This window comes from Cygnus atratus, chromosome 27 (genome assembly GCF_013377495.2).
Source record: "Cygnus atratus isolate AKBS03 ecotype Queensland, Australia chromosome 27, CAtr_DNAZoo_HiC_assembly, whole genome shotgun sequence".
Classification (NCBI taxonomy): domain Eukaryota; kingdom Metazoa; phylum Chordata; class Aves; order Anseriformes; family Anatidae; genus Cygnus; species Cygnus atratus.
This window is the reverse complement of record NC_066388.1, coordinates 5,744,185-5,769,685: the sequence shown is the minus strand read 5'-3', so window position 1 is coordinate 5,769,685 and position 25,501 is coordinate 5,744,185. Positions and strand designations below refer to the sequence as shown.

Below are 25,501 nucleotides of genomic sequence, written 5' to 3'. Positions count from 1 at the left end.
ACAGCTGTTATTCAGACCCTGAAACTTCAGCTTGTCTGCTTTACTTCTGTAAGATAAGTGATGCTTGCAAAGTTGGCGTGTGCTTTGCTGCACAACTCAAATGATGGCAGTAAAATAAAGTCCCTTAAAGAAGTGCAGAGTGCCCCGTGTGAAGTGTGACATGGCATGGTGTGTGCAGGTGTTCCCTGAATGTCGGTTTATGTTCAAAGCGTCAGGATGAGCAAAATGAACCTTCGGTTTGATGCGGTATACCCATTTTGGTGGCTTTACTGCCATCCTGGCTTGCACATGGAAGCTGTTAAGATGTGGGAACGAGAGTGATATCAAACTCAGACTTTCGAAGTGTAATAATTAAAAATGAACAGAAGTAATGAGGGCTTGTGAGAATAAGGGCTTGTCCAGAGGAGGGCTACTAAGATGATGAGAGGACCGGAGCACCTGTTGTACGAGGACAGGCTGAGAGACGTGGGCCTGTTTAGCCTGGAAAAGGGGAGACTGCGGGGAGACCTCATCAATGTATATAAATATCTGAGGGGAGGGTGTCAAGAAGATGGAACCGGTCTCTTTTCAGCTGTGCCCAGCGACAGGACGAGAGGCACCGGCCACAAACTGAAGCACAGGAGGTTCCAGCTCAATATGAGAGGGCACTTCTTTGCTGGGAGGGTGCTCTGGGACAGGCTGCTCAGAGAGGTTGTGGAGTCTCCTTCTCTGGAGCCGTTCAAAACCCACCTGGATGCCATCCTGCGCAATGTGCTCCAGGTGATCCTGCAGGCAGGGTGGTTGGACTAGATGATCTTCAGAAGTCCCCTCCAACCTCGGCTGTTCCGTGGCTCTGAGAAGAGCATGAAGGTACAGGCCTACTGCTTCCCGTGCCTTCTCTGCGTGGCCTACCTGCAAAGTCAGTGATGCTTTAGTTACCTGTCATGAGCCTCTGAAGGATGAATTGCCTCTGGCTTGTAAAGTACTTCAGTAATAAAGACCTTACACACTGTTCCGTTGCTGCTTTGAAGGAGTGGGGGGAATTGATAGGAAATCCCTGCCTTATGACTGCAGTGCCTTCATGTGAAGGCTTTTGTGGCTGCTGTTGACCCTTGGGCTGTGGCGTGGTAACTTTCCTCGTGATCTTTAGCAAGAAGTATTTAATACCAGGGAATGTGTAAGTCACTGTATCTTTCACGAAGTTACATTTTTAAGAATTCAATATCCTTTTAAGTTATGAGAAGCCTATGTGAAAGCTTGTATGTGTGCTGTGGCGGTTTTACCTGCTTTGCACCACAACCTCTCTCTCAATCCCCATCCTCTAACAGACGGGGAGAAAATATGTTGGAGAGGGCTCAAAGGTTGAGGTAAGGACGGGGAGATCACTCCAGAATCATCATCAAGGGCAAAACAAACACAGCATAGGAAGATGAATAAAATTTATTACTTATTACTAACAAGCTACAGCAGTGAGAAACTACAAGCAAACTAAGAACACCTTCCTTCCCCATCCACCCTCTTCTGTGTCCTCCCCATGAGCAGTGCAGGGGAACAGGGACTGGGGGCTGTGGTCGGTCCCTAACGCTTCATCTCTGCCTCTCCTTCTCGGTCACTCTCTTCCCCTGCTCCAAACTGGGGTCCTTCCCACAGATTACAGTCCTTCCCAAACTGATCCTGCGTGGGCTTCCCACAAGCAGGAGCTCTTCAAGAACTGATCCAAATACAGGTCTGTGCCACAGGGTCCATCCATCAGGAGCAAACAACTCCACCATGGGTCCCCCATGGGCAGCAGGTCCTGCGCGGGCTCCTCTCCATGGGCTGCAGCTCCAGCCCAGAGCCTTTTCCTGTGGGGGCTTTCCACGGGCCGCAGCCTGCTTCAGGGCAGATCCACCTGCTCCGCTGTGGGCTCCTCCATGGGCTGCAGTGTGGAAATCTGCTCTGCTGTGGGACCCGTGGGCTGCAGGGGGACAGCCTGCTCCACCAGGGGCCTCTCCACAGGCCGCAGGGGAACTTCAGCTCCGGCGCCCGGAGCACCTCCTGCCCTCCTTCTGCACGGACCTTGGTGGCTGCAGAGAGCTTTCTCACTCCTCCCTGTCCCAGCTGCTCTTGTTCGGCAGGTGTTTTTCCCTTTCTCACATAGGCTGTCACGCAGGCGCCACCACCATCGCTTTTTGGCTCGGCTCTGGGCAGCAGCGGGTCCCTTTGGAGCCCTCTGGAACTGGCCCTTTTCTAACATGGGGCAGCTGCTGCATTCTCCTCGCAGAGGACACCCCTGCAGCCCCCCGCTACCAGAACCTGTCCATGTAAACCCAGTACATGTGTATACACCTGCACGCTGACACCCCTGCCTTTCTTTTTCAGCTGGATATTGTAGCACATCTTGTTAGGCAGGCATACATGTGGCATGCAGAGAGTGAACAACAAACAGCACTGTGAGATTCAGCACAAATAGACAAGAGCTGTTGGGTGGAGGGAAGAGGCAGTGGGATGTCTCTGGGGAGAGATTTGGGTTAAGTGCAGAGATACAGGATGGTTCGGTGGCTGGGAGAGAAAGATTCTTTCCGTGTAGGATCCCTGTTGCCTTGACTAGAGATCTGCGAATGTCCCATTAGGTAACTTACATGCTTGAGAGGTGTCTGCCATACTCAGCTGATGCCTTAGTTCCCACCTTGTGCTGCAGGTAGTGTCAGCAGGATGCTCGTAACCGTGTTGGGGAGCGGGTGAGGCAGACCCCAGCTGATGTGCACTGAATACTGCCAGGAATTTCAGCAAGCTCTTCTTGCAAAGTTGGGTGTTGTGACCCGCGCTCATTAGTGGCTGCGTGTTCATGACAGCCCTTTTACAAGTAAGTGAATTCAGACACGTGTAAGATGACACAAGAAGCCAGACCCAGTTGTCAGCTGGTGTGATCCTGCTCTCTTCATTGGTTGTGCTTGTGAGGGGAATAAAAATTCATCACAGAACACTGGTGTGTGGAGTGTGGAATAGCAAAGGGTAAAGGAGGGGCAGTACGGCAGAGAAAGGGGAGGGGCAGTACAGGCTTGGGTCAGACTTGCTACTGGGGTGCCTTGAGTGCATTTACCTGAAAGTCAGAGCCGCCTTTTGGCCATTACCTGTGGCTTTTACCATAGGAGATGTTCTTACAAGTAGATGATTAATACATGAGTTTACCTTTCCATTTCTCTACCTGATTACCAGTTGTGGTTTGAACTGTTGTGCTCTCTCTGCTCTTCAGAGAATGTAAAGGCCCCTGCGTACCGGGTATCATTCAACCTCTGGTGCTGTGCGTGGTTGTTCCCCTTCTCTTCTCTGCAAAGTAGACAAATACATGATAGAAGAAAGGTTTAACAAATTATTTTACAAATGAGAAACTGAAGCCCGTGAAGACGTATTGATTTGGTAAGGGCTACATAGGCAAGCAGTGACACAAAGCCTTGTATTAAATGCAAATGTAACTCCTTGTCTGGTGCTTTAACCACAGTGTCATTAATATTCATGGCTGCGTGGAATTGAGGAATTTTTATCATGGACTAAGGCCCGGTGTCACATACTGCAAACACAGAACAAAGACCGTCCGTGCTCCTGGGAGATGCCAGGCTGCCCTCGCTTGTGCCTGCTGAGGCTCCGTGTTTTTGTTCGGTACAGAAACAAGCTTGTGTGCCACCTTTTAGGAGTCGTATTCAGAAAGCGGCATCTCTAGGTGCCAGCAGCAGTAATCTTACAGCAGATCATGACATGATAATTAATGCACGGTATCTTCTAATGATCTGTTGTTATTCAGAGACCGCGTGAAGTGCACAACTCAACCTTGCTCACATAGCATTCAACAGAACATGTGACAGGATTAAACATGTATTGGATTTTTTAAAATTAAAATGATGCTATTTTTGGAGTGGGACAGATGGTGATTTTCTACCTTTTGCTTTTGTTTTAAAAATTAACAACATAAGAAGCGCTTACTTTGTACGTTTGAAGCTCTTTTGTCACCGAGCAGGCTAGAAATGTCTATGTCAGTATGTAATATGTAAGTTGGGCTTCTCAAGCAGTTATGTAATTTCATCAGAGCTGATGAATTCAATCCCTAATATTATGGGATTTATGAGTAACAGTCACAAGACTGCAGTTTTGGACCCCTGCAACCCTTTCCTGTTCTGGACATCTGACAAATGAACAGCCAGGCATATGCCTATTCATATCTTTTCTTCCTCACCTATGTATACGTGGAAAAACTCGAAGCCCTGCTGCATGTAGGGGTGATTTTTTAAATGTGTTTTTTTTGTTTGTTTTTTTCCTCCTCTCCCTGGGCTGAATGATAAATACGGTATGCTCCTGACTAACTGGTGGTTTGAATTCCCTGAGAGCTGTCTGGCCTGGTAGCAGATACCTCTCTCCATCCTTGGCATGTACTGAGGAGTTGAAAAGTTCATTGCTGTCTTCAGGGTTTGATTAGCATATTCTCTTGCAGACGAACGTTACGTAGTCCTTAACTGGTGGTTTTGTGTTATGCAGCGAGGTGGCACTTCTGTGGCTCACGAGTATACCTGCAGTCATACTGGAGAACTAGAAAGGTTGAAGTCTGGATTCCTGGGTTTAAGCGGAAGAAACTTGTTTAAAACAAACCTGCATATGCTGTTGTGGAGGCCTTGTAGTATCACGTGGGCTGTAAGCTTGAGCATTTCCTAGAATGTATGCATTAGGCTCTCTCTTGTCTTTTAATGCTGCTTTGCTCAGTAAAGATGTCTGGGTGCTACCATAGTAATCAAAATTCCTAAATGTCTAACTTGTCTGTTGCCATGAGCTCTCTTTGGAGCCTTGCATAATTGCTTCTCAAAGGGCGCTTGCTGTTTCCATAGCACTTAAGGGCTCCAGTAAGCCCAATCTGGTTGGCCCCTGCAAGCAAATCCAGTTTAAAAAAAAAAAAAGTCCCTGCCCTGGCCAGTCTTGGTTTCTCATTCCTCTCCGGCTACAGACCCACTCTCTGCTCAGCTGGTATTGTTCTTCTCTCCTGCCCTGTCAGTGCAATTCTCTACTTCCTTGCCTCTTCCAGTGCAGTTTTTCAATTGCATGCAGTTGCAGCAGCCTCTCGCTGGTTTTGTGGTTCCGGTCATGTTTACTCAAAAAGTCATGTTCTGCTGCATGTTTATGCCATTGCTAATTTCACTTGGAGGTGAACGAGGTCTCAGATGTTGTTAGCAGCTGCTTGGAATAATAGCAGCTGAAACGTGTTTTTTAGAGAGCTGACTGATAACAAATGTTGTTGTTTTTTTTAAGCTGTGAGTTACTCAAGACCAGTTAATTTTTATTTATCTATTTTAAGTCTTACAGTGGAGGTTCACCAACTGAAGTTGTTGGAATAGTGGGAGCTGAATCCGTCTTGCTGAGTAACCTGCTTGGAGGCAGTGTACCTTGCTGCACAGTAATAAAACACTGCTCCATCAGCTTCGAGTTTCCAAGCCTGCCCGTCAGGGAGGAATCAAATGAATGCACAAGACTGTAAAGCAGAGCACATGCCTAGCAAATCTATCCATATGAATATCTGAACTTGCTTCCTGTTTTGAAGCCTAATGCAATTCTAATTCCTTTAGTGAGCTACTTGTTACAATATTTGTAATAGCAATTTCATAAGATTTAATACCCCTAAATCAAGGTGTTCAGGCTGAGAGCTGTATTCTTGGAGGATGAGTAGTGTGAGAAGCTATTGTAGCCCTTGGACTAGAACTTTTTAAAAGGGAATGCACTTAACGTACAGGATGATTCTTGCCCAGTGATTATTTCAGGCTTGACAGAGATTAATTTCCTTTCCTATTTCCCACCATCCCCTTCCCTCCTTTCTCTGCTGCCTTGTGACTTACAGGTTCCTTTTCTCACCTTCTCCATAGAGCTGCCAGGAGCCGAGGGAGTGTCATCTTGGGGAGAGGGGTGGATCTTGAAGACCTGTCGTGAGATATGGCCCTGAAAATGTTGAAAGATGAAGTTCAACTGTTTTAAATCAGGCCCATCAAAATAAACCCCAGAGAAGTGAGGGAGAGGCACTTAAGTTTTTGCCATGTCATCAACGCACTGAAAATGCCTGCAATTTAAATGTTTTGTGGCTGTTTGTGTTAAAGTTCACCCTAAAATTCCCCAACAAACCCTAGAGAACCAGTCACGTTTTCCTAAACTTAGGAGAGGTAAAGACCGTGTTTCTGTTCTGCATTGGGTAACGTTTCTGGTTGTATCGTTCTGCACAATTTAGTGTAGACACTGCTGGCCGTGACCGCCACGCTAACATTAACTATGACATTCTACGTAAAAAGCACCCAGAAGGATGGTGGAGCCTGTAAATCTAAATCTGTCTTGTCATGGCCTAGTTATTGCAGCAATGACACTAAGCGAGAGCCCTATAATTATGTTGGTAATATTGGATAATCACATTAGGATTGTCAGCTATGGTAAGTCTATGTAGGGCTAACTAAGTCTCTGCTTTACTCTTGCTGAGAATCCGGCCCATCAGCTCTACGTGAGCTTAAGCCTTTGTTTTACCTTGGGAGAAGTCCTTTGCTACGTTAAATATGTTAGATGCTCTATTAAAGTTTGTCTGGTGGTATTTAAAGACTAGATGTTAAGTAATGCTGCAGCTGGAGCTGAGAGAGCTGCTGTCCTGGGCAGTGAGAGGAGTCTTTAAATCACGGGGCTCTGGCTGCACACCTCGGGCTTTGCAGTTCTTTGCCTTGCTGGCGCCTGTTGCCTAATGGATGTGCGTGACACTGGAGGGATCGTCGCTGCTTTTTCTCCCCCTTTCCCCCACCCACCGCATCAGCCGTGCAGCAGTTCCATTTTGTACCTGACACGAAGCTGATGCAGATGCTGGGCTCTCCGAGTCCAGCGAACTTGCTTAGCATGAAGCTACTGAAGAGATTCTCTCTGGCCAGCAGCGGAAGCTCCTCTTGTTTTGAATGTTTGAATAAAACATGCAGGCTGTATTGCTCATGTGCACACCATTACTTTGCAGAGACCAAATCGTCTCTAGCTGGAATGTGAGCTTTGTGGAGTATTTCTTGCTGCTTGAAATGCTTATCAGTGGTGGAAGAGTGCAGAGCCTGACGCCTGAGCCTTGAGACCCGGAGCTCCAGCACTGCATGTGCAGTTCTCCTGCCTGCCACAGGTTGTGTGAAACACAAGGCTGAATGTGAGTTCGGGACTGCATGTGCAGTTCTCCTGCCTGCCACAGGTTGTGTGAAACACAAGGCTGAATGTGAGTTCGGGACCTGTTCTGCTCAGAACTGGTGTTGATATAATTATAAACCAGGTGAACTGGGAATTTACCTTGATGTCCCAGGACTGCTTTCCTGTGTAGATGAATATCCTAAGGTTAAACTCCCAGAGCTGTATCCTTCCTCTTGGAAAGGAGCATGAGGAGCTTCACAGGCTCTGCTCCTGTGTGTGAAAGATACTGCATTACTTTTTCCACCATCTCATTTGCTTCGTAGCTACTAGGCCTGCGCAGATGATGGGCCTTGGTTCTCTGTGTTTTAGAGGCCTTGAGATGAAGGAGAACCCCAACAGTAGTATGCAGAGACCCGTGGTCCATATTCCCAATACACAGAGGTCATCTTAATAGCTTGTTCCAAATGCTATTCTCACCAGCCAAAAGCAACTAGGAGATGCAGGGGCAGGCCTTTTAGGTTGAAGTAGTCCCTTAAACTTAGCATGGTTGTGCTTTTGCATAAGTCAAGTGACTTTCTTTGTTTTGTTTTGTTTTTAATAAACAAACAAACAAAAAACCCTAAAGCTTGTTATTTCCTTTGGGGTAGCAAATCTCAGCTGAGAATAGACCTGTTTAGTTTAGCATTATCTGCTTTTCTCAGTTGGAGAGTCTGTTGGCAGTGGATAAGGGTTTTTGTTTTGTTTCTGTTCAGAACTGAACTCTTGTGTTTAAAACACAGGCACACGCATGCTGCTTGGAGTTAAAGGAGCCTGGCCTTCCTGGTTCTACAGAGACTACTTACTGCTTGTTCTGTTTTTTGTGCGGTGTCCCGTGTTTCACCCCTCTGTTTTCACGGCCACCTTAAGAAAGTTGTTCAAGTCGAATGGGTGGTGGATTTTTCTCTGCCAGCCTGTTCTGTTTCAGCTGTTAACTGAGCACACCATATCACTGCTTTGTGCTTGAGCTTGTAATTGGTTGATGCAGCTTAGCCTAGAATAGGAAGGAGAATCCTAATTTTGTAGCCTGGATCATGGGAAACAAACACCAATTACATTCATGTACTCCTGAGACATGATGCAAGCCTGTGACTCTAGGATAGGCTATGTATTTTCTGTGTGCACAACCTGAGGGTGAAGTATCTTCACTTATACGGATGTAAAATAGCATGTAAACACCTAATGCAACCAAAGGATTATGGAACTGGGTGGGAGAGTGAGTCATGGGTATTAATTAAATCCCAAACCCCAAGTGTCACGAGGAATGACACTTTAACGTGTAGTAATAAACCATCAAAATACAAACACAAAGGAGAGCATTAATACAATCAGCACTGCTTCATGTCTTTAGTCTTCGTGCTAGGTAATCCAGAAGAGACCTGCTGGGTACCATACCTCCAGCTTTGCAGGTGTCCTGGAGAAAAGGCTGGCAGTAGGTTGTTAATGTCTGCGGGGTGTCTGGTAAGAAGCTGGGGCTGAAATCAAGTCAGTGGAGAGCTTGGTGAGACTTCCTGGTGGTGATGGTAACAGCACCCTGGGAATAAACTGCTCAGAAGCATGCGAAGAATGTGTAAATAGAGTGGTTAAAGAGGGGGTTAGACGGGTGGTCAGGAGTGGCTGTTGGCATTGCCAGTCCTGCCTCCAGGCAGGAGGCTGAGTCGGGTGAGATCCCATGCCGGTGTGGTGCGGTGACCTAGGGCCTTCTTGTTCTGCTGGGGCAGGCCTATGTTGCTTACCAGCATCTTGGTAAGTGGAAAAAATTACAAGTCCGTGAAGACTGACTTTTTTGCCTCAGTCTTTACCAGCAAGAGCTCCAGCCACATGGCCCAGGCCCCAGAAGGCAAGGGCAGGGACTGGGAGAATGATGAACTGTGCGGTGTAGGAGAAGATCAGGATCGAGACCATCCAAGGAACCTGAAGGTGTAGATATCCGTTGGGCCTGATGAGATACATCCGTGGGTCCTGAGGGAACTGGTGGATGTAGTTGCTAAGCCACCATCCATCATATTTGAGAAGTCGTGGGAGTCTGGTGAAGTTCCTGCTGACTTTCAAGGGGAAACATAATGCCCATTTTAAAAAGGGAAGAAAGGAAGACCAGGGAACTACAGGCCAGTCAGTCTCACTTCTGTGCCTGGCAAGATCATGGAGCAGATCCTCCTGGAAACTCTGCTAAGGCACATGGAAAATAAGGAGGTGATTGGTGACAGCCAGCATGGCTTCACTAAGGGCACATCGTGCCTGACAAATCTGGTGGTCTTCCATGACGGGGTTACAGCATTGGTAGATAGAGGAAGAACAACTGACATCATCTACCTGGACTTGTGCAAAGCATTTGACACTGTCCCCCATGATATCCTTGTCCCTAAATTGGAGAGGCATGGATTCAATGGATGGACCACTCGGTGTGTAAGGAATTGGCTGCAGGGTCGCACTGCAAGGGTTGTGGTTGACAGCTCAACGTCCAGGTGGAGACCAGTAACGAGTGGTGTTCCTTAGGGGTCAGTACTGGGACCGGTGCTGTTTAACATCTTTGTTGGTGACATGGACAGTGAAATTAAGTGCACCCTCAGCAAGTCTGCCAATGACACCAAGCTGGGTGGTGCGGTCTACACGCTGGAGGGAAGGGATGTCATCCAAAGGGACCTGCACAGGCCTCGAGGTGGGCCTGTGCAAACCTCATGAGGTCCAACAAGGCCAAGTGCAAGGTCCTGCATCTGGGCCTGGACATTCCCAAGTACAAGCACAGGCTGGGCGGAGAATGGATTGAGAGCAGCCCTGAGGAGAAGGACCTGGAGGTGCTGGTTGATGAGAAGCTTGACATGAGCCAGCAATGTGTGCTTGCAGCCCCCAAAGCCAGCCATGTCCTGGGCTGCCCCAAAAGCAGTGTGGGCAGCAGGGGAGGGAGGAAGGGGATTGTCGCTCTCTGTGCTGCTCTCGTGAGACCCCACCTGGAGCCCTGCGCTCAGCTGTGGGGCCCCCAGCACAAGAAGGACATGGAAGTATTAGAAGGAGTCCAGAGGAGGCCACAAGGATGATCAAGGGGCTGCAGCACATCTCTGATGGAGACAGGCTGAGGGGGATGGGGTTGTCCAGCCTGGAGAAGAGAAGGCTCTGGGGAGACCTTAGAGTGGCCTGCCAGTGCCTAAAGGGGGCTGCAGGAAGGCTGGGGAGGGACTCTTGTCAGGGACTGTGGTGACAGGAGAAGGAGTAATGGCTTTAAACTAAAAGAGAGTGGGTTTAGATTAGATATAAGGAAGAAATTCTTTCCTCTGAGGGTTGTGGCGCTGTAACAGGGAAGCTGTGGATGTACCATCCCTGGAATTGCTCAAGGCCAGGCTGGAGGGGGCTTTGGGCAACCTGATCTGGTGGGAGGTGTCCCTGCCCATGGCAGTGGGGTTGGAGTTAAATGATCTTTAAGGTTCCTTCCACCCATTCTCTGATCCTATTGCAATTTGGAGACGGTGAAATGAATGTTGGTGGCAGCCTACCTTGTCCATTAATCTTGTAATTGTTGGCCTACCTGCATTCAACTTCTCTGGTTCTCACTGGGGCAAGAATAAAATCCTCTTTTTTATGCAAACTTATGTTAGTCATAAAGCCGTGAAACCGCTAGAAAGAAGTTTGACGGCCTCTAGTACTCACTGTTTTGGATGCTGCTTAGGTGGAGATGACCATAAAAAAAGAGAATATTTGGGGCCACCCTAGTGATCCTGTGGTTATCTGCTTAACTGCAGCAAGTCTGAAGTCCTTGTGCAGGGAAAACTGAAATGCCCTTTGCCTGCAGACTTGTAGTAGCAAATTAACTCCTACTGTCTCCTGGAAAAGCAGAGGGTGTAGGAAACACTGTTGGACTGTATCAGTGGTTAATCTTAAACCAGACTGAAGAAAGCTTGTGAGTAACAGATCTAATGTTCACTTCTAAGACTGGATTCTTGTCTAGAGTCAGGGCTCTTTGCGATATGTGGCAGAACCAGGAAACCTCTGCAAATGTGTCTTCCTGTTAGTAATATGTTGTGCCATGCCCAAGGGGTATTGAGAGGGGTTTCTGGGTGAACTTCAGTCCAGTCCCGCTAGGATGACGGTGAGAACAACACTAGGGGTTTTATAGGACCTGCTGATCCAATTGACTTGAGCTGTATATCGGATATCAGGGGGTTGTTCTGTCTTGTAGCCAGCGTAGGTCTGTTTAGCAGGTATGCAACTCTCCTGCGAAAACCCTGCTGAAGTGCATTGTACGCAGAGAAGAAGGGAGCGTAGCTTTGAGGGTGTGCCCTGGAAGGCCTGTATCTGAAAGGATTGATGTTGCCAACTCTGCTGGTACCCGAATCTGCTCCTAGAAGCCAGGCGAGGTCAAAGGCCTCAGCTGTCTGAGGAAGGAAAACCAAAGGAGCACCCTGGGGTGCTGCTGTGTGTGCTGGCAGCGGTTTCCCAGCAGCAGCTGGGAGGAGATGGTGAGCAGGCCAGTGTCACTGCCTTACCACAAGTGGCTGTAGTCTGAGGGGTCTTTTCTGCCCTTTCTCTGGTTGGACACCTGGAGGGGCCAAAACAAATTACAGCACGAATCTGCTTGCTGGAGATGGCCCCCAGGGCTCTTGTCTGCAAGGCAGATGTGTGATGTGAGCTGTGTAAGCACGCCTTTGCTTTCTACTGCTGCCATAACCCGTGTGTTCTTATACTGACTTATGTGTTCTTTGCCCAGGTACTAATTTTTTTTGCCTTTTTTGCTAATCCTAGGCTCTCCTACATTAGTACTGTAAAAGACCGTGATGTAAGGCAAAGAAGACTTATTTGCAAATTGCTTGTGTTTCTGACGGTCTCCGTCTCAGGGAAGTGGGAGCAGAGAGAACGTTCCAGGTTGAACTCAGTGAATCTGGGATTTATGAGTGTCTTCTGGACTTTCTTTGCCGAGTGGTACAGCAGTGAGCTTGAGTATTACTGCCTCAGCACAAAGCCTGCCTCATCACTGTGGCTTCTTAACTAAACCTCGAAAGGCTTTAAAAACAAGTCCTGAGGGGGTGGTTGTGTGTTTTTTGTTTGTTTTTTTTCTTTAAAGGTGTTAATGCTGGCATCTCTCTGTAACTCTAAGGGCATTGTAGATGATTTATAAAGCAGGAGAATAATGTGCAGCGTACCCCGACTGTTCCAATTCCCTGTTATGTATCAAGGGCAGAACACTTCACAATACTGATCCCAGTTCATGGGAGGATTTTAAAATAAAAACAGGTAATATTGGAACACAAAACTTATTTTGGAGTGAAGTATCCTGTCCTGGAAACAAAGAGCTCAGAACTGATGGAGAAGTTGCATCAGAAGGGGAAAAATGGTATTTGAGGTGATACCTATTTTAATATCCTTCTGCTGGGCAATGAAAGAGTGGAATAAAAGATAGCAGAACATATAGTAGTGCAGATTAATACTGACAAAAGTAGTGCCTAACACAGTTGAGTAGTGGAACTACAGTTAAAATTAAAAGCCTGTATAAAGATAAATTTGCAAATACGTGTGGAGGATAATGCAAGATCGCACAAGACATGATCAGTAAGGGACTATTTCCTAGCCTTTCCTCCCTGTTATCGCCGTGTTCTTGGGATCGAGTGTGGTGCCTTCTACAGGTGGTGCTGGGTGAGTCTCCTCTTGACAGCAGAGCTTGTCGCACAGATTTGATGCTTTCTAGAAGTAATGGGAGGTTTCTCTGTCTGTCTCTGCAGCTTAGCGCCCCTAATGTGTGTCTCAGGAGAGTATTCTAGGGGACCTTGTGGTTTCTTTCGTCTTGTCATACAGATCAGTCACTTGTCCATCTTCATCCTTGCTTTATAGGTGGGGAGAACCGAGACCTTTCATTCTTGAAAACTAGCCCTGAGAGCTGCAGAAGAGTACCTTGGAGTGTTTTTCCCTGATGTGCTTGCAGAGCTTGATGCTAATGTTGGCTGAACTTGGCTGTTGTCTTAAAATAATTACAGATGGTAGTATTGCCTAACTTTGTCCAAACTATTTTTCTTGGCCTTTTTTGTTTATAGTGAAGGATAAGTGATTCCAAAGTGAAGGTTTGCTGAAACTATCTTTGTCCATGGAAATGATGCCCTGGTATTTTGGTGCATCATGATCAAGAAAGACTGCTGTGTATATACAAATGGAGAAAAACATCTGTTGTGTTAAAGAGCAGCATGCTATCCCAGGTGAAGAGAGGTGTTGGAGGCGTGCAGGGTGGCTTTCTCTGTACAGCAGCAAAGAGAAAATGGCTCTGGGGTTGCCAAGTGATGATGTCCAGTGATGGGTAATGCTGTATCTGTGTGTTGTGGCTGCAACCATGGAAAAAGAAGTGCTGGGAACTGTATTTTAGTAATTCTTTGGGAATGGTGAGGTTGGAAACACCCTAATCAAAGGGAGTTGATACGGTTTTCCTGTAACCGGATTACAGCATCCTGAGCAGGGGGCGGGGGGATATGGAGCCTGCCTCTTGTACTTAGAAAAGTAAATGCCAAGGAAGTTCTTCTGGCTTGTGAGATAAGGCAAAATATGACATAATTCTCGATTGGTTAGAATCGATAAGTATTTGGATTGTGCAAATAAGGAGTGACTTTGTGCCTGGTTCGGCAAAGCACTTAAAATGAAGTGTCTGCTAGCATAATCAGGGCTTAAAGTGCCTTGCTGGCCGTCCCTGGATATGAAATTTTCCTGGGACGGTTGTTGGGGACATCTGCAAAGCACTTGGCTGTCCCTTTATCTTCAATACTAAAGCACCGTGGGCAGTCCTGAACGCAGAGCTTTGAGGTGGATGGGATAGAGCTAAAACACGGAAGGCTGGAAACAGTTTGGTGGAAAACCGCATGCGCTGTTTGTCCTGCTCAGAAAAGAATTTCACCCTTGAAGAGTAAAGGTTTTAGTGGCAACCAGGACGTTTATCTGGAACTCCCACAGTTCCTGATATTGTTAATTTGTTTGTAGAAGGGCAGTGGAGAAAATACAAAATGAAGCAGTGATTTTTAGAGGTGGAATTAACGGTGTGATAGTTGGCTCCTTCAGGCCTGCTGACGTGCCTGCCTTAACTGAAAAGAGGGGTGATTCTTCCTTCTCAAACCTTTCTGCTTTGGGATTATCGAGCATAGCCTTGGAAAGAGATAAAGGTGGTGATCTAAGACAAAACTTTGAACTGTTTGTGCAGGGAATGCTTATCTGTGCCATGGAGATGTTTTTAGCTGTTACTGCAGAGCTCAAACGTGCATGTAGGAGATCATCATGCTACATGTCTTGTTGCTGTCTTCATGTCTTTGGGAGGCACGTTCAGCGTGGATTGTAAAAAGGCGTCCTGCCTGATTGTGTTTGGGTGAAGCTATTTCTGCTTTTGCAGCCATCTGATGGCTCCTGGTGGTGGATCAGCAGCAGAGCAGCAGGGCAACGTGGAAAATGCCGTGTGCTTCACCAGTGACTAGTGAAAGGGGCTTTGGTCCTGTGTGCTCTGTGAAATCTCACCTGCTTTCACTTCATGTGTCCAGGGCAGAGTCCGACCAGTCTCCTGGGCTTCGATTAACGCCGGTGAAGAGATCTGTTGAATTGGTGCTTCCAATGCTGTCAGCTGCAGAGGGTTCCTCTGGGTTACAGGTGCTGTCTTTGGCTCAGCATGAATGCGATGAGGCTTACTGTGGGGGCCTGTTGTCTGACAGGCACAAAATCTAGCAGCGGTACTGCCTCGTTTCCTTCTCTGCTGTTGAGGTAGTTACCTGAAGGGGTGCGAGAGAAGGTGGAGCAGCAGAACTTAATGGAGCTCAAACAGCTGGGTAAGCAGTTGTGTGTGGAGATACAGTAACGGTGCTGGTAGGAGGGTGCTCTGGGAACAAACCATTTCTGATGGCTTTCCCCACCATCACCAGCAGTGTTGTACCAGACAGACAAGGACAAGGTGAATCTGTTTGTCCAGCAGACGCAGGCTGTGCCAGAGGGCAGTCGTGTTCGTCAGGGTAAGGGGGGCAGTGTTCAACGCTACAGCTGTCCGCTCCAGCAGCACTCACTGAGCTCGGCTGATCTGTGTCCACCAGTGAAAGGCAGCTCTGGAAGAGCCTATCACAAAAGGGTGATGGAGAGAGCAACAAATTTCTCTGAATTTCCTCACCATAGGATTAGTTTGTGCAGCTTGCTTGGAAGTGACCATCTTCCATTTGTTTTCAGATAGGCGTTGCTGGCTGCTGTGGCTCGCTCGTTGCGGGAGCTTTTAGTCCAGTATGCTTGAATTACTTAAATGCAGCAATGCTATCTTGTTACCTCGCTCCACTCCCGTGAGGAGCTAAGAGAGGGGATCACGTGCAGCTTTTGCAGCTGGTTTTACCTAGTTTAGAAGTGCTTGCCTAGCTGTGAAGAGTTCTGCATCCTGCTGAAATTACAGAAGGGCAGAAAATACGACAGCCGGTGCTGGAAACCAGCCAGTACGCTGACACAAGCCTGCATGGAAAAATGCTCTGGCATCTGTATTGACCGGGGATAATTGGAGCTTCCCCTTTTTTTTTCAGCTTATCCTAGAACCAGTTAGTAGGAACAGTCAGGCGAGGAGCGCATGGTGAGATAGCCGCGTGCCCGTGCTGCTGTGGTGGCAGGTGCGGGCTGAAGCGCGGCCGGCAGCGATGTTTCCCAAGGTACCTGCGGCTGTTGCCGGCTCTGAGCTGACGGTGATTGCAATACTGACTGCGTACTGCCTGCTCAACAGTGTTAGTACGCCTTAAGAGGGGCATGTAAATAACTTTTTGTCTCTTAGAATGAGCGCTTTATTTTAGCTTCTGCTGCCTTCTGCGGGAAAAGTTTCATTTCCTTTATAACTCTTAGTCACAGGCATTTGTTTGGGAATGTAATGGAAAACTGTCCTCTGAACTGACTCTCAGGCTTATTTTTTTGTTCTTCTCTCTGGATTTGTTTGCTGTATTGCACCCGAAGTGCAAATTAGTCCTTTGCCTTTCCCTTTCCATACCTGTACTGGAAAATGGCTCTACCTGGGAAGACGTGAGGATGTTCCTAGTGCCTGGGTTACTTTGCTTCCAAGCTGTGCTGTTGTGTGACCATGGCCACGTGCAGCACAGCTCTTTGACTTCACCTGAGGCAGCAGAGGTGACCTTGGCAGCTGAGCTGACCTTGGCTGGCTTGGACACAAATCCTGGCGTGTCTGTGTTGTACTGGAGCTGGCGCGTTGCATTACAGCTGGCAATTTCTGGCTGTTGAAGGGGTTGTCTTGCCTGCTGGTCACTGAGAATAGAAGTTTAATGTTCCTGTAATGTGCATCTGGTGGTGCTGCATAATAAGCGCTTGTCAATTTGCCTCTGATCTATTTCCTTTCATCTTTGTCCAGATTTAGCAAAATTGGGGGTTGGACTGGGATAAACCAGGAAGAAGCTGGTTGTGGTCTGAGGCTCTGGGAGCTGAGGCAGCTGGGGTGGTGGTGGTGCAGCTAGGTAGCGTGAAAAGGGAAGGGGTAAGCACTGGGGAGTTCACAAGATAGTAGCTAAAATGTAGTAGTTTTAATGTTGTTCTGAAAAACATCAGAGTTCAGTTACATGCTGCGTGAGTGGTGTAAGCAAAACGTGCGTGTTCAGCGCAGCAGTGAGCAGGTCTCCCCGGCAGCCAGCAGGAGCTGGGCAGTGCCTGGCCTCACCATGGCAACCCGCAGGAGAGGATGCCCATCAGCTTCTGCGAACAAAACCCTCTCCTACAGAGTGTGTGGTAGGTGAGAGAAAACTCTGAAGTCCATTCAAAGTCTTCCCAAGGCAGTGTGGGCTGCGGTCCGGGTGCTTGATCGCTTGGTGCCTTCTTGGGCTGTGCTGAGCAGCCACGCTGCCCGGGGCTCTCTGACGCTGCTAGGTGAAGATTTCAGCCATCTGCTGGGTCCTCCTGCTCTCTGTCGTACTGTGCTGAGAGCTGAGCTGCTTTTTGTGCCTGCTGCTTACCAAGGAAGTTGTTGCTGTGGGAGTACAGAAGTAAGTCAGTTTGGAGGTGCTCGACCTTCACAAAATTATTCCAAGTGTCCTGCAAACGGGCTTCAGTCTTGTTTTCCTTGAAGCTGTTTGTGTCTGAGCAATGCAGCAAGCAGTTGCTGTTGTTTGAACTTCTTGTCTCTCCCTTTCTGCTTCCTTCGTCCTCCTGCTGTTTTACTGAGTGCTTTGCAGCCCTGCTCTCTGCATGCAAGGCTGGCGGTGCTGAAGCCAATTAGCAGCAGCAGGTGTAATAAATGCTGAGGAATTCAAATTGAGGTGGCATTTTTCACACCTTCTCAGATTTTAAAATGTGCAGTGGCTACCTGAGGGAAGTTAGATGTTCTTGATGTTGCTGTGCCTTTCTGGACTACCTCCCGGGTACAGCGAAACACTGGGCTGTTAACTGTTATTTGGAAGGGATATTATGGCCTATTTTAACTAAGGCAATTGGAGCAGAGGACATAATAGTTGCTTAGAAAGTAAAACTTAGGCATCCTCTCGTGAATGGATGTAGATCATCAAGTCTTGCATCTCAGATAGCACAGACACTTACTGTAGCTTCCTGTATAAAAATTGCTATATGTAGCCTGATTAAATCAATACTTGTTTTCTCTGGAGAGAAGCGTGCTGCTTTTACTAGTAGCAAAATTGTCATGCTTTAATCAGCTGTCAGTGGGAGTTTAATAATAAAGTAACCAAATTGGTAGGTGTGTTTGCAGGCAAAGTAAGTTAAATGATTTTGCACAGCTTCCATTTGTGGTGGTGTCAGCTGAAGTTTGCAGGAGTTGAAGATAAGGAAGAGAAGGACACAAGAAGGTAATTTTCCTTTGACTTGTGTAGGAACATCAGATGCACGCCAGCTTCTCGGCAAACTTTGCAGCCATCCTGCTTGTTCCCGCAGTTCCACCTGATGTATGCAGCTCTTGCTGCTCCACTTGGAAGATGCTCCAGGCCATATTTCTGTCAGGTCCCAGTATGCTGGTGTTGCAGGCCTGTATCAGCAAGCATTTTTTAATTCTTAATTTCTGTTTTCTTTGAGCTGTTGGGGTGGTTTATCTCTGTTGCAGAGGCTGTAGTTTCCTTTGCCAGCTAGCCCTGGTTGCTTGTAAGAAAACCTGCATGATGTACATATCCTAGTAAGGGTGCTCTAGGAGTGCAGCGGTTAATTAGTACAGGATCCAGAGCAGAGGAAAGGTACCTTGCACAACACTCTGCTAATGAGATCTTTGGTTGGTGTGAAGAGTTACCAGCCCCACTTCAGATGAAGCAAATATTTAGAACAAGATGGTCCATGAATTTAGTGGATCTGTGGTTTTTGTTTTTAAAAAAAAGAAAAAAAAGTGTCAATTGATCTATTTTTGCTGCTGCTCAGCATGTGTCCCTGTCTGCTGAGCGTGGTACAGGGAGCAGAGAGAGGGTGTCCTGCTGACCTCCTGGCCTGGCAGGAGGAGCTGCGAGAAGAGAAATGAGCCCTTGGAGAGGAGGGGAAGCCTCTGGTGGACAACTTTGGAGTTTCTCATTTTAAAATAAACACAAGTCTTGTGGTTCCCAAAACATTTTGATGATGACTGAGACTCTGTAATAAAAATTTTTTTTTAAAGTGTTTTCTCTAGGATTTCTGTGGTCCATAGAAATATTATACAGAAGAAAATAAGCCCAAACCTGATCTCTCCGATGATTTTAAAAAGTGTGATATTTTAAGAAGGTGGGAAAGTGGTGCTGATTATGGGTTCCTTATTTCTTACAGCTCCATTACAGGCTATAAGGTGTGTGTGTGTGGAATCAGTTACGTGCTGGTTTGCTTTCTTCAGCATAGACATGCATTGGGCTAAAGATAGCCCAGCGCGATGCGCAGATTTGTTCCCCAGGAATGAGGCAAATGTGGCCAGGATAGGACAATAAGGCTGCAGGTTTAGGAGTTCTTAAAAATGACGTGTAATTTGAGATGCTCAACTTGAAGCAGCTTAAGGGAGAGAGAAGGGTTATTTTTGTGTCTGAATTTGAGCAAAGAAATTAGGCCCTCCAGAACTACAAGGGTTTTCAACCCTCTCTAGCAGGACTGAGCAGCATGTGTATGGCTTGCTGTGTCCCAGGGCCATGTCCCATTTTTCTGAATTTGAATATCCATTTTGCAGCCTGGTTACAGTTCTTTAAGAACCTGAATTGAGATCTTCCCGCTTTCCTCTCCCCACACACCAGTGACATCTTTTTGCAGTTTCTCTGGGGCAGCTCTGCATTACCTCTGCTCCAAAAAGTCAGTGGGGCTTCCCTGGAAAACCCAGCGGGTCTGGTTCCCATGACAAATTATGATATGCAAAATGAAGTGCTTTGCTAAGAGATCGCTGCTTAGCGATCCTGGCGTGGACGTACATTATCTGCACACAACTCTTCTATGCTTATTTTGGAAGATGGGCTTTGGAGCGTCCAACCCATTTGTTGGTCAGTGAGGAGGGCTGTACTTTGAACGTAGCAGTGTTGTCTGTTCATTCGTTCCTTTTCAATCTTTTCTTAGTAAAAACAAATTCCAATTCTTGTAAAAGCTTCAATGGGCCTTTTGGCTGTGTTTGATTTGTGAACAGCTTGTAAGCACCAGTTGTTGCAAGACTGGTGTTGTCAAATGCAATAAATTTTAACACTAAGTCTTACAGAAATGGGGTTTGTTTTGCTTGTTGAATTTTATATGATAGGATGGAGCTTATCTGAGTGCCAAATAACCACTAGTAATAATTATGTACAAACATGTCAAATATAATCATGTATGTATTGTTGCTCAGGTGGTTTCTGGCAGCTTTTAAAGAATGGGATATGGTAACAATCACTTAAAGGCTCAAACCCTGTAAATGGGAGCTCTTTGGGACGTGACTGAGTTTTTATAGAATCACCACTCTTGGTGATTTCTTGGTGGACCACAAAATGAATTATTTTTTTCTTGTCCCGTCCTTCTTTTAAAAGCACTCACATCAAACCATGTGTGGGAGATGGATTTCTTCTGTTTCTTACATTACAAAGCTGGTTTGTGCAACTTAGATGCTTCAAAAGTTGAGAAGCCTTTTAAATTCAGGCCTTTAGTAATTCAGTAGATGCTCTGTAGCTCTGATTTCTGTCCAAGGTGGTGTTGCTGTTTATACTTCATCTTTCTGCATCGTAATGGAAATTGATGGAGCAATGAAGGACTGTCTGACAGGACAAGAACCAGTGTAATTGCTTGTTATAACTGAGATGTTAAATGTCTAGGCAGAGCTGGAGTCTCTGGAGCTAAGGAGATGTAAGGGGTGCTCCCACCATGGTGCTGTTAGTAGCTGCCGAGTGCCCTGCCTCTTCTGCCTGTACTCAGAAGGCAGGTGGAGGCAGGGACAAGGGTTGGAAGCAAGAACTGAGAAGTTTCTTTTGTACTGAATGGGATAACTTTGTGTTTTCTGCAGGTGGATTTGCAATAGTGTTTCTTGTGAGGACTAACAATGGGATGAAATGTGCCCTGAAGCGTATGTACGTCAATAACGAGTACGACTTGCAAGTCTGCAAAAGAGAAATCCAAATCATGGTAAGTCAACGCTTTGTAGTGGGGACCCTGACTAGGAGTGGAACATCATGAGAGCCCGGTCACCTTCTGCCTTCGAGCTGTGTAGTGTTGCATCACAAACCGTGGGTATTCTTAGTAAAATTGTCATTCTTCTAGAAACACCTAGCTCTTAGAGTTGCACAGCTATGTGAAAAATCTTGGATTGAATTGTTTAAAACCTAAATTGCTTTAGTGGCCAGTAAAAACACAGCAGCTGAAAAGGCAGAGGGAATCTCGGGAAAAGGAGGGGACGAAAAATCTTCTATGTCAATGCCAGACTTGATGGGAAAGGGAAGAGCTGAAGAGGTGTGTGTGGTTGGGGGTGTTTCTCTTCGAGATTTCATCTCGAAAGCTAATAATTCTGATACAGCAGTTTCTGAACTCAGATCAGTACGTGAATGGAAGACTTCCATGCCAAGATGAATTTGTCACAACAGCTTCTAATCTTTTGGTTTAGGATGAGGGCTATATCAGTATTGGTGAGGCTGGTGGGTTGAAACCAGTATGTGTGGGGTAGTTACTGCCTTGGCTTGTTTCTGTAGATTATTGGATGCAAGGCATTAGGTAATAGGATAGCTATTTTAGTAATTGTTTTAAACAATTATTAATCTCTGAACAAATAAAAAGTTGAGATGATCTCAATGGATTTGGTTAGTCTTGCTTGGATCCTAGTGAATGTGGGAAGTGCCACTTTTGAAATTGTATTTGCAAGGTATCAATGAACATTTTGAGTAACTGAAGTGGGGAAGAAAACAGAAAATATGCGTTCTGCTAATTCATAATGCGAAGTATTTGTTTGGGATAGACTATCTTCTTATCAGAAGCTTTTACCTGTAGCAATTCAGAGTGTTTTTTAAAGTAGCTTTTAATTAGGTTAATACCTTCAAAGTTAACTTCTGGATTTTGTGAGATAGTGCAGTGAGGTTTTGGGGCATACTTTGTCATCACCATAGCTAATGCTACATGGGAAAGGTTGAGATTAGATCTTACATCAAAGGTTTAAACTGTGCTCACAAAGCTTGTTTACTTGGATTTTAATTGCCAGTGCTTTCCATTGTCTCTGTCTTTTTGGTGTCTCTGAAATGTGTGGCTAACCTGGGAAGCGAATGCAAGAAGTGTCCTTCTGACGTGCTCACTCTCATATTGAATCTTATCATAAGCACTAATCTTTGTGAAAAACAAGTACATCAGTAAAAGGAAATCTTATTTCCTAGCTTTTGTGCAATAAAGAAGCATTTTAAACTTAGCTTTCTGCAGCACTGCAGAATTACTGAAGAGAGCAAAATGTTACCAGCAAAATCTAGATTTCTTTTACTGGTAAAGCTGAGCACAGCATGGGAGTGGCTGTCACACCTGGAAATGTGTGTAACTCTGGCAGTCACAAAAACGACTTCCCTGCAGGTTCAGCATGTTACAGATAAGGCATCGGTATGAGAACTTGTGCTTTAATCCATCAAGGCATGTAAAATAAGGTACTTCTAAAACCAAGCTAACAACTTTTTTTTTTTTATTTCCTGAGTGGTTTTAAGCATGCAAAGATTTGAGATACTGTTTGTTAGTGGAAGAGAGAGGAAGGAGAGGAGAAAAGTAAGCAGAACGTGCATTGTGGACAGCCACTGCAAAACAGCTGCCTTGTTCTCCCCCCTACATAAAGGAGGAGCAGCTGCAGTGAGCTCGGCCTTGGCCATCCAAGGGAACATCCAAAAATCTGGACTCACTGACCCCTGAATGAGTTAGTTCAGTAGGTTAGTTGGTTCTCTGTAGTTTGTCTCAGCTCCTTCTGGAAGCAAAACAGGTAGAGACAGACCTTCGATTTGATCGAGTTGTATGCAATGATTAATCCAAAGTGGCAAAAGCTTGTGCTTAGGCAGGGAAAGAACTAGGAAAGCTGTGTATTGTAGATTAAAGTGCTACTCATTCTATATGGCTGTCTTATGCTTTGAATATATTTACCTTGCAGCGGGATCTATCTGGCCATAAGAACATTGTTGGATACATTGATTCCAGTATAAACTCAGTAAGCAGTGGCGATGTGTGGGAAGTGCTGATACTAATGGACTTCTGCCGAGGTGAGTGTGGGCTCACAGTGTTTCTCGTCGGTAGATATGCCCTTTCCAGTGCTTACAGGGAACTTGCACAAGTCAAGTGGGTTTTTGTTTGTTGGTTTTGGTTGTCTTTTTTGTTTCTTTTTTAAATGGAAGGATGGAGCAACCTTATTCCTAGGCCTGGTCCATCCTTGAATACCAAAGAACTGTTTTGAACAATGCAAAGCTAAACTAAATGTAGAGAAGTGGATGATATGTGAGGCTCTGACAGGACTGTTACCACCTTTGCCGCTGCCCAGGATGGCTCTAGATCCTTTCTGTTGTGAAAGGAACCTGTAAGTATATATTGCTGTTTTCTGTAGGCTGGCCACACAAAAAGTTGCTCTTCTATAGCGGCTAGGCTGTGGAATGAAATTGTTCTTCACAGTATGTCATACTGCAAGCTTTTTCTGTTTCAGTTTGACTTAGGATTGTTCTTGAAGAAGCTTGAAATGGGTAATGTGAAGCCAAAAAGCATTACTTTTACCTCTGACCTTTGTGCTCGTCTGTCTCTAGCCAGACAGACTCTTCCACTTTTTTTTCAGCTGTCCCAAAGCTTTGATCTATTATGGCTAGAACTTGGTGTTTGGAAAATGACGCATATGCTGTGCTCAAATGCCTCTTGCAGGAATAGAGTGTTAAGCAAAAAGTATATTTTGGCCAGGCGACTTCAGGAGTCTGACTGTTTTCGATGGTGGCAACTCATGGAAATATGTATTCTCAAGACTGTTCAGATTTTTAACTGAAGCCAGGTGCATCATAGCAAGAACATCTTGGTTCTGAAATACCTTTAAACATGTACTGTACATATTTCTGTCCTGCCACACCATCTTTGGTTCGTTTTGGTGCAGGAATCTTGACTGGCTTGTGTTAGGTTTATTTGCTTGCAAAAGGAATGCTATGTGTAGTTTTTACAAAGAACTTCTGTTATGATTCCTTTAGAAGTTTAGTCCTAAACAGCACAGGAAATGTTGCAAGAAAGGGTCCTGGCAAGGCCAGTAAATTCATACCCAGCTCTGTGTTGCAGAGCCCACTGGAGGGAAGTATAAACCATGACAATTCAGAATCTTCTCCTGCCAGCTTTATTAGCTTCTCCACTCTATGCCAGATTTTGGGCTTATGAAGTAAGCTCTGTCTTTCTAAGGCCTTTCTGTCCATTTGAAAGGAGAAGAGCTGCAAGCTTGCAGGTACCATCCTTGACGCATGCCTCTCTCTGTCGCCAACACTGAGGATGAAGAATGGGAACTGAAATTATACATTTCAATTCAATTCAATTTCACCAGATCAGGATGAGGAAGTTGACGAGGCCTTCTACAGGCAGCTGATAGCAGCCTCGCAATCACAGGCCCTGGTTATCATGGGGGATTTCAACTACCCTGACACTTGCTGGAAAGCCTACTCAGCCAGCCATCTGCAGTCCAGGAGGTTCCTTCAGTGTATTGATGATAACTTCCTGATGCAAATGGTGGACGTGCCAACTAGGAGAGGAGCACTGCTGGATCTTGTCCTCACTAACAAGGAGGGGCTGGCTGAAGCGGTGAAGGTTGAGGGCAGCCTCGGTTGCAGCGACCATGAGATGGTGGAGTTCAGGATCTCATGTGGCAGGAACATAATACCGAGTAGAATCGCAACCCTGCACTTCAGTAGGGCTGACTTTGACCTTTTCAAGCAATTGCTAGAGGAAATCCCATGGGACAGGGTACTTGAAGGTAAAGGGGCCCAAGATGGTTGGTTAGCATTCAAGGACTGCTTCTTCCAAGCTCAAGATCAGAGCAGCCCACGCAGGAGCAGGGGACCTGGCAGGAGCTGCTGCCCGTGGGGGACCCAGGTTGGAGCAGTGTGCTCCTGATGGATGGACTCCGTGGCATGGACCCCTCTTTGGATCAGTTCTTGAAGAGCTGCTGCCTGTGGGAAGCCCACACAGGATCAGTTCGGGAAGGACTGTATCCTGTGGGAGGGACCCCAGTTTGGAGCAGGGGAAGAGAGTGACCGAGAAGGAACAGCAAAGTGCTATAGACTGACCGCAACCCCCACTCCCCCATTCCCATGTTCCACTTGGTGAAAGGGGGTGGAAGAGTGTGGGTGGGGGGAAGGTGTTTTCGGTTTCTTTCCTTTGTTTCTCATTTTTCTAGCTTGTTAGTAGTAAATAGGCAGTAAATCTTACCATCTCCCTACTCTGAGTCTGTTTTGCCCATCATGATAATTGATCAGTGTTCTCCCTGTCCATATATCAACCCTTGAGCCCTTTGCATCATATTTTCTCCCCCTTTCCCTTTGAGGAAAGGGAGTGAGAGAACAGCTGTGGTGGAGCTTGGCGGCCCACCCAAGTAAAACCACCACACCTCCTCAGAATTAAACCTTGCAAGAGGGCTCAAGGACAACAGAAAGGGCTTCTTCAAATACATTGCAGATAAAACTAACACTAGAGGCAATGTAGGCCCACTGATGAATGAGGTGGGTGCCCTGGTGACAGAAAATAAAGAGAAGGCAGAGTTACTGAATGCTTTCTTTGTCTCTGTCTATAATGCCGGAGGCTGTCCTGAGGAGCCCCGTATCCCTGTGGCCCCAGAGGAAGTCAGGATAAAGGAGGAATTTGCCTCAGTTGATGAGGACTGGGTTAAGGACCAATTAAGCAATTTGTACATCCGTAAGTCTATGGGTCCTGATGGGATGCGCCAGTGGGTGCTGAGGGAGCTGGCAGAAGTCATTGCTAGGCCACTCTCCATCATCTTTGGTAAGTCGTGGGA

The 25,501-nt window shown here is 46.3% G+C and overlaps 1 protein-coding gene across 3 annotated transcripts in view; it reads left to right on the top strand.

The window, feature by feature from the left end:
* AAK1 (AP2 associated kinase 1) overlaps positions 1–25,501 on the top strand; it is an 89,776-nt gene that overhangs the window by 7,367 nt on the left and 56,908 nt on the right. For all 3 annotated transcript variants that reach the window (XM_035568824.2, XM_035568825.2, XM_035568826.2), the window contains exons 3-4: positions 20,534–20,652; positions 22,631–22,739. In XM_035568824.2, coding sequence (XP_035424717.1) covers positions 20,534–20,652; positions 22,631–22,739 — 228 coding nt within the window. The remainder of the gene's footprint in view (positions 1–20,533; positions 20,653–22,630; positions 22,740–25,501) is intronic.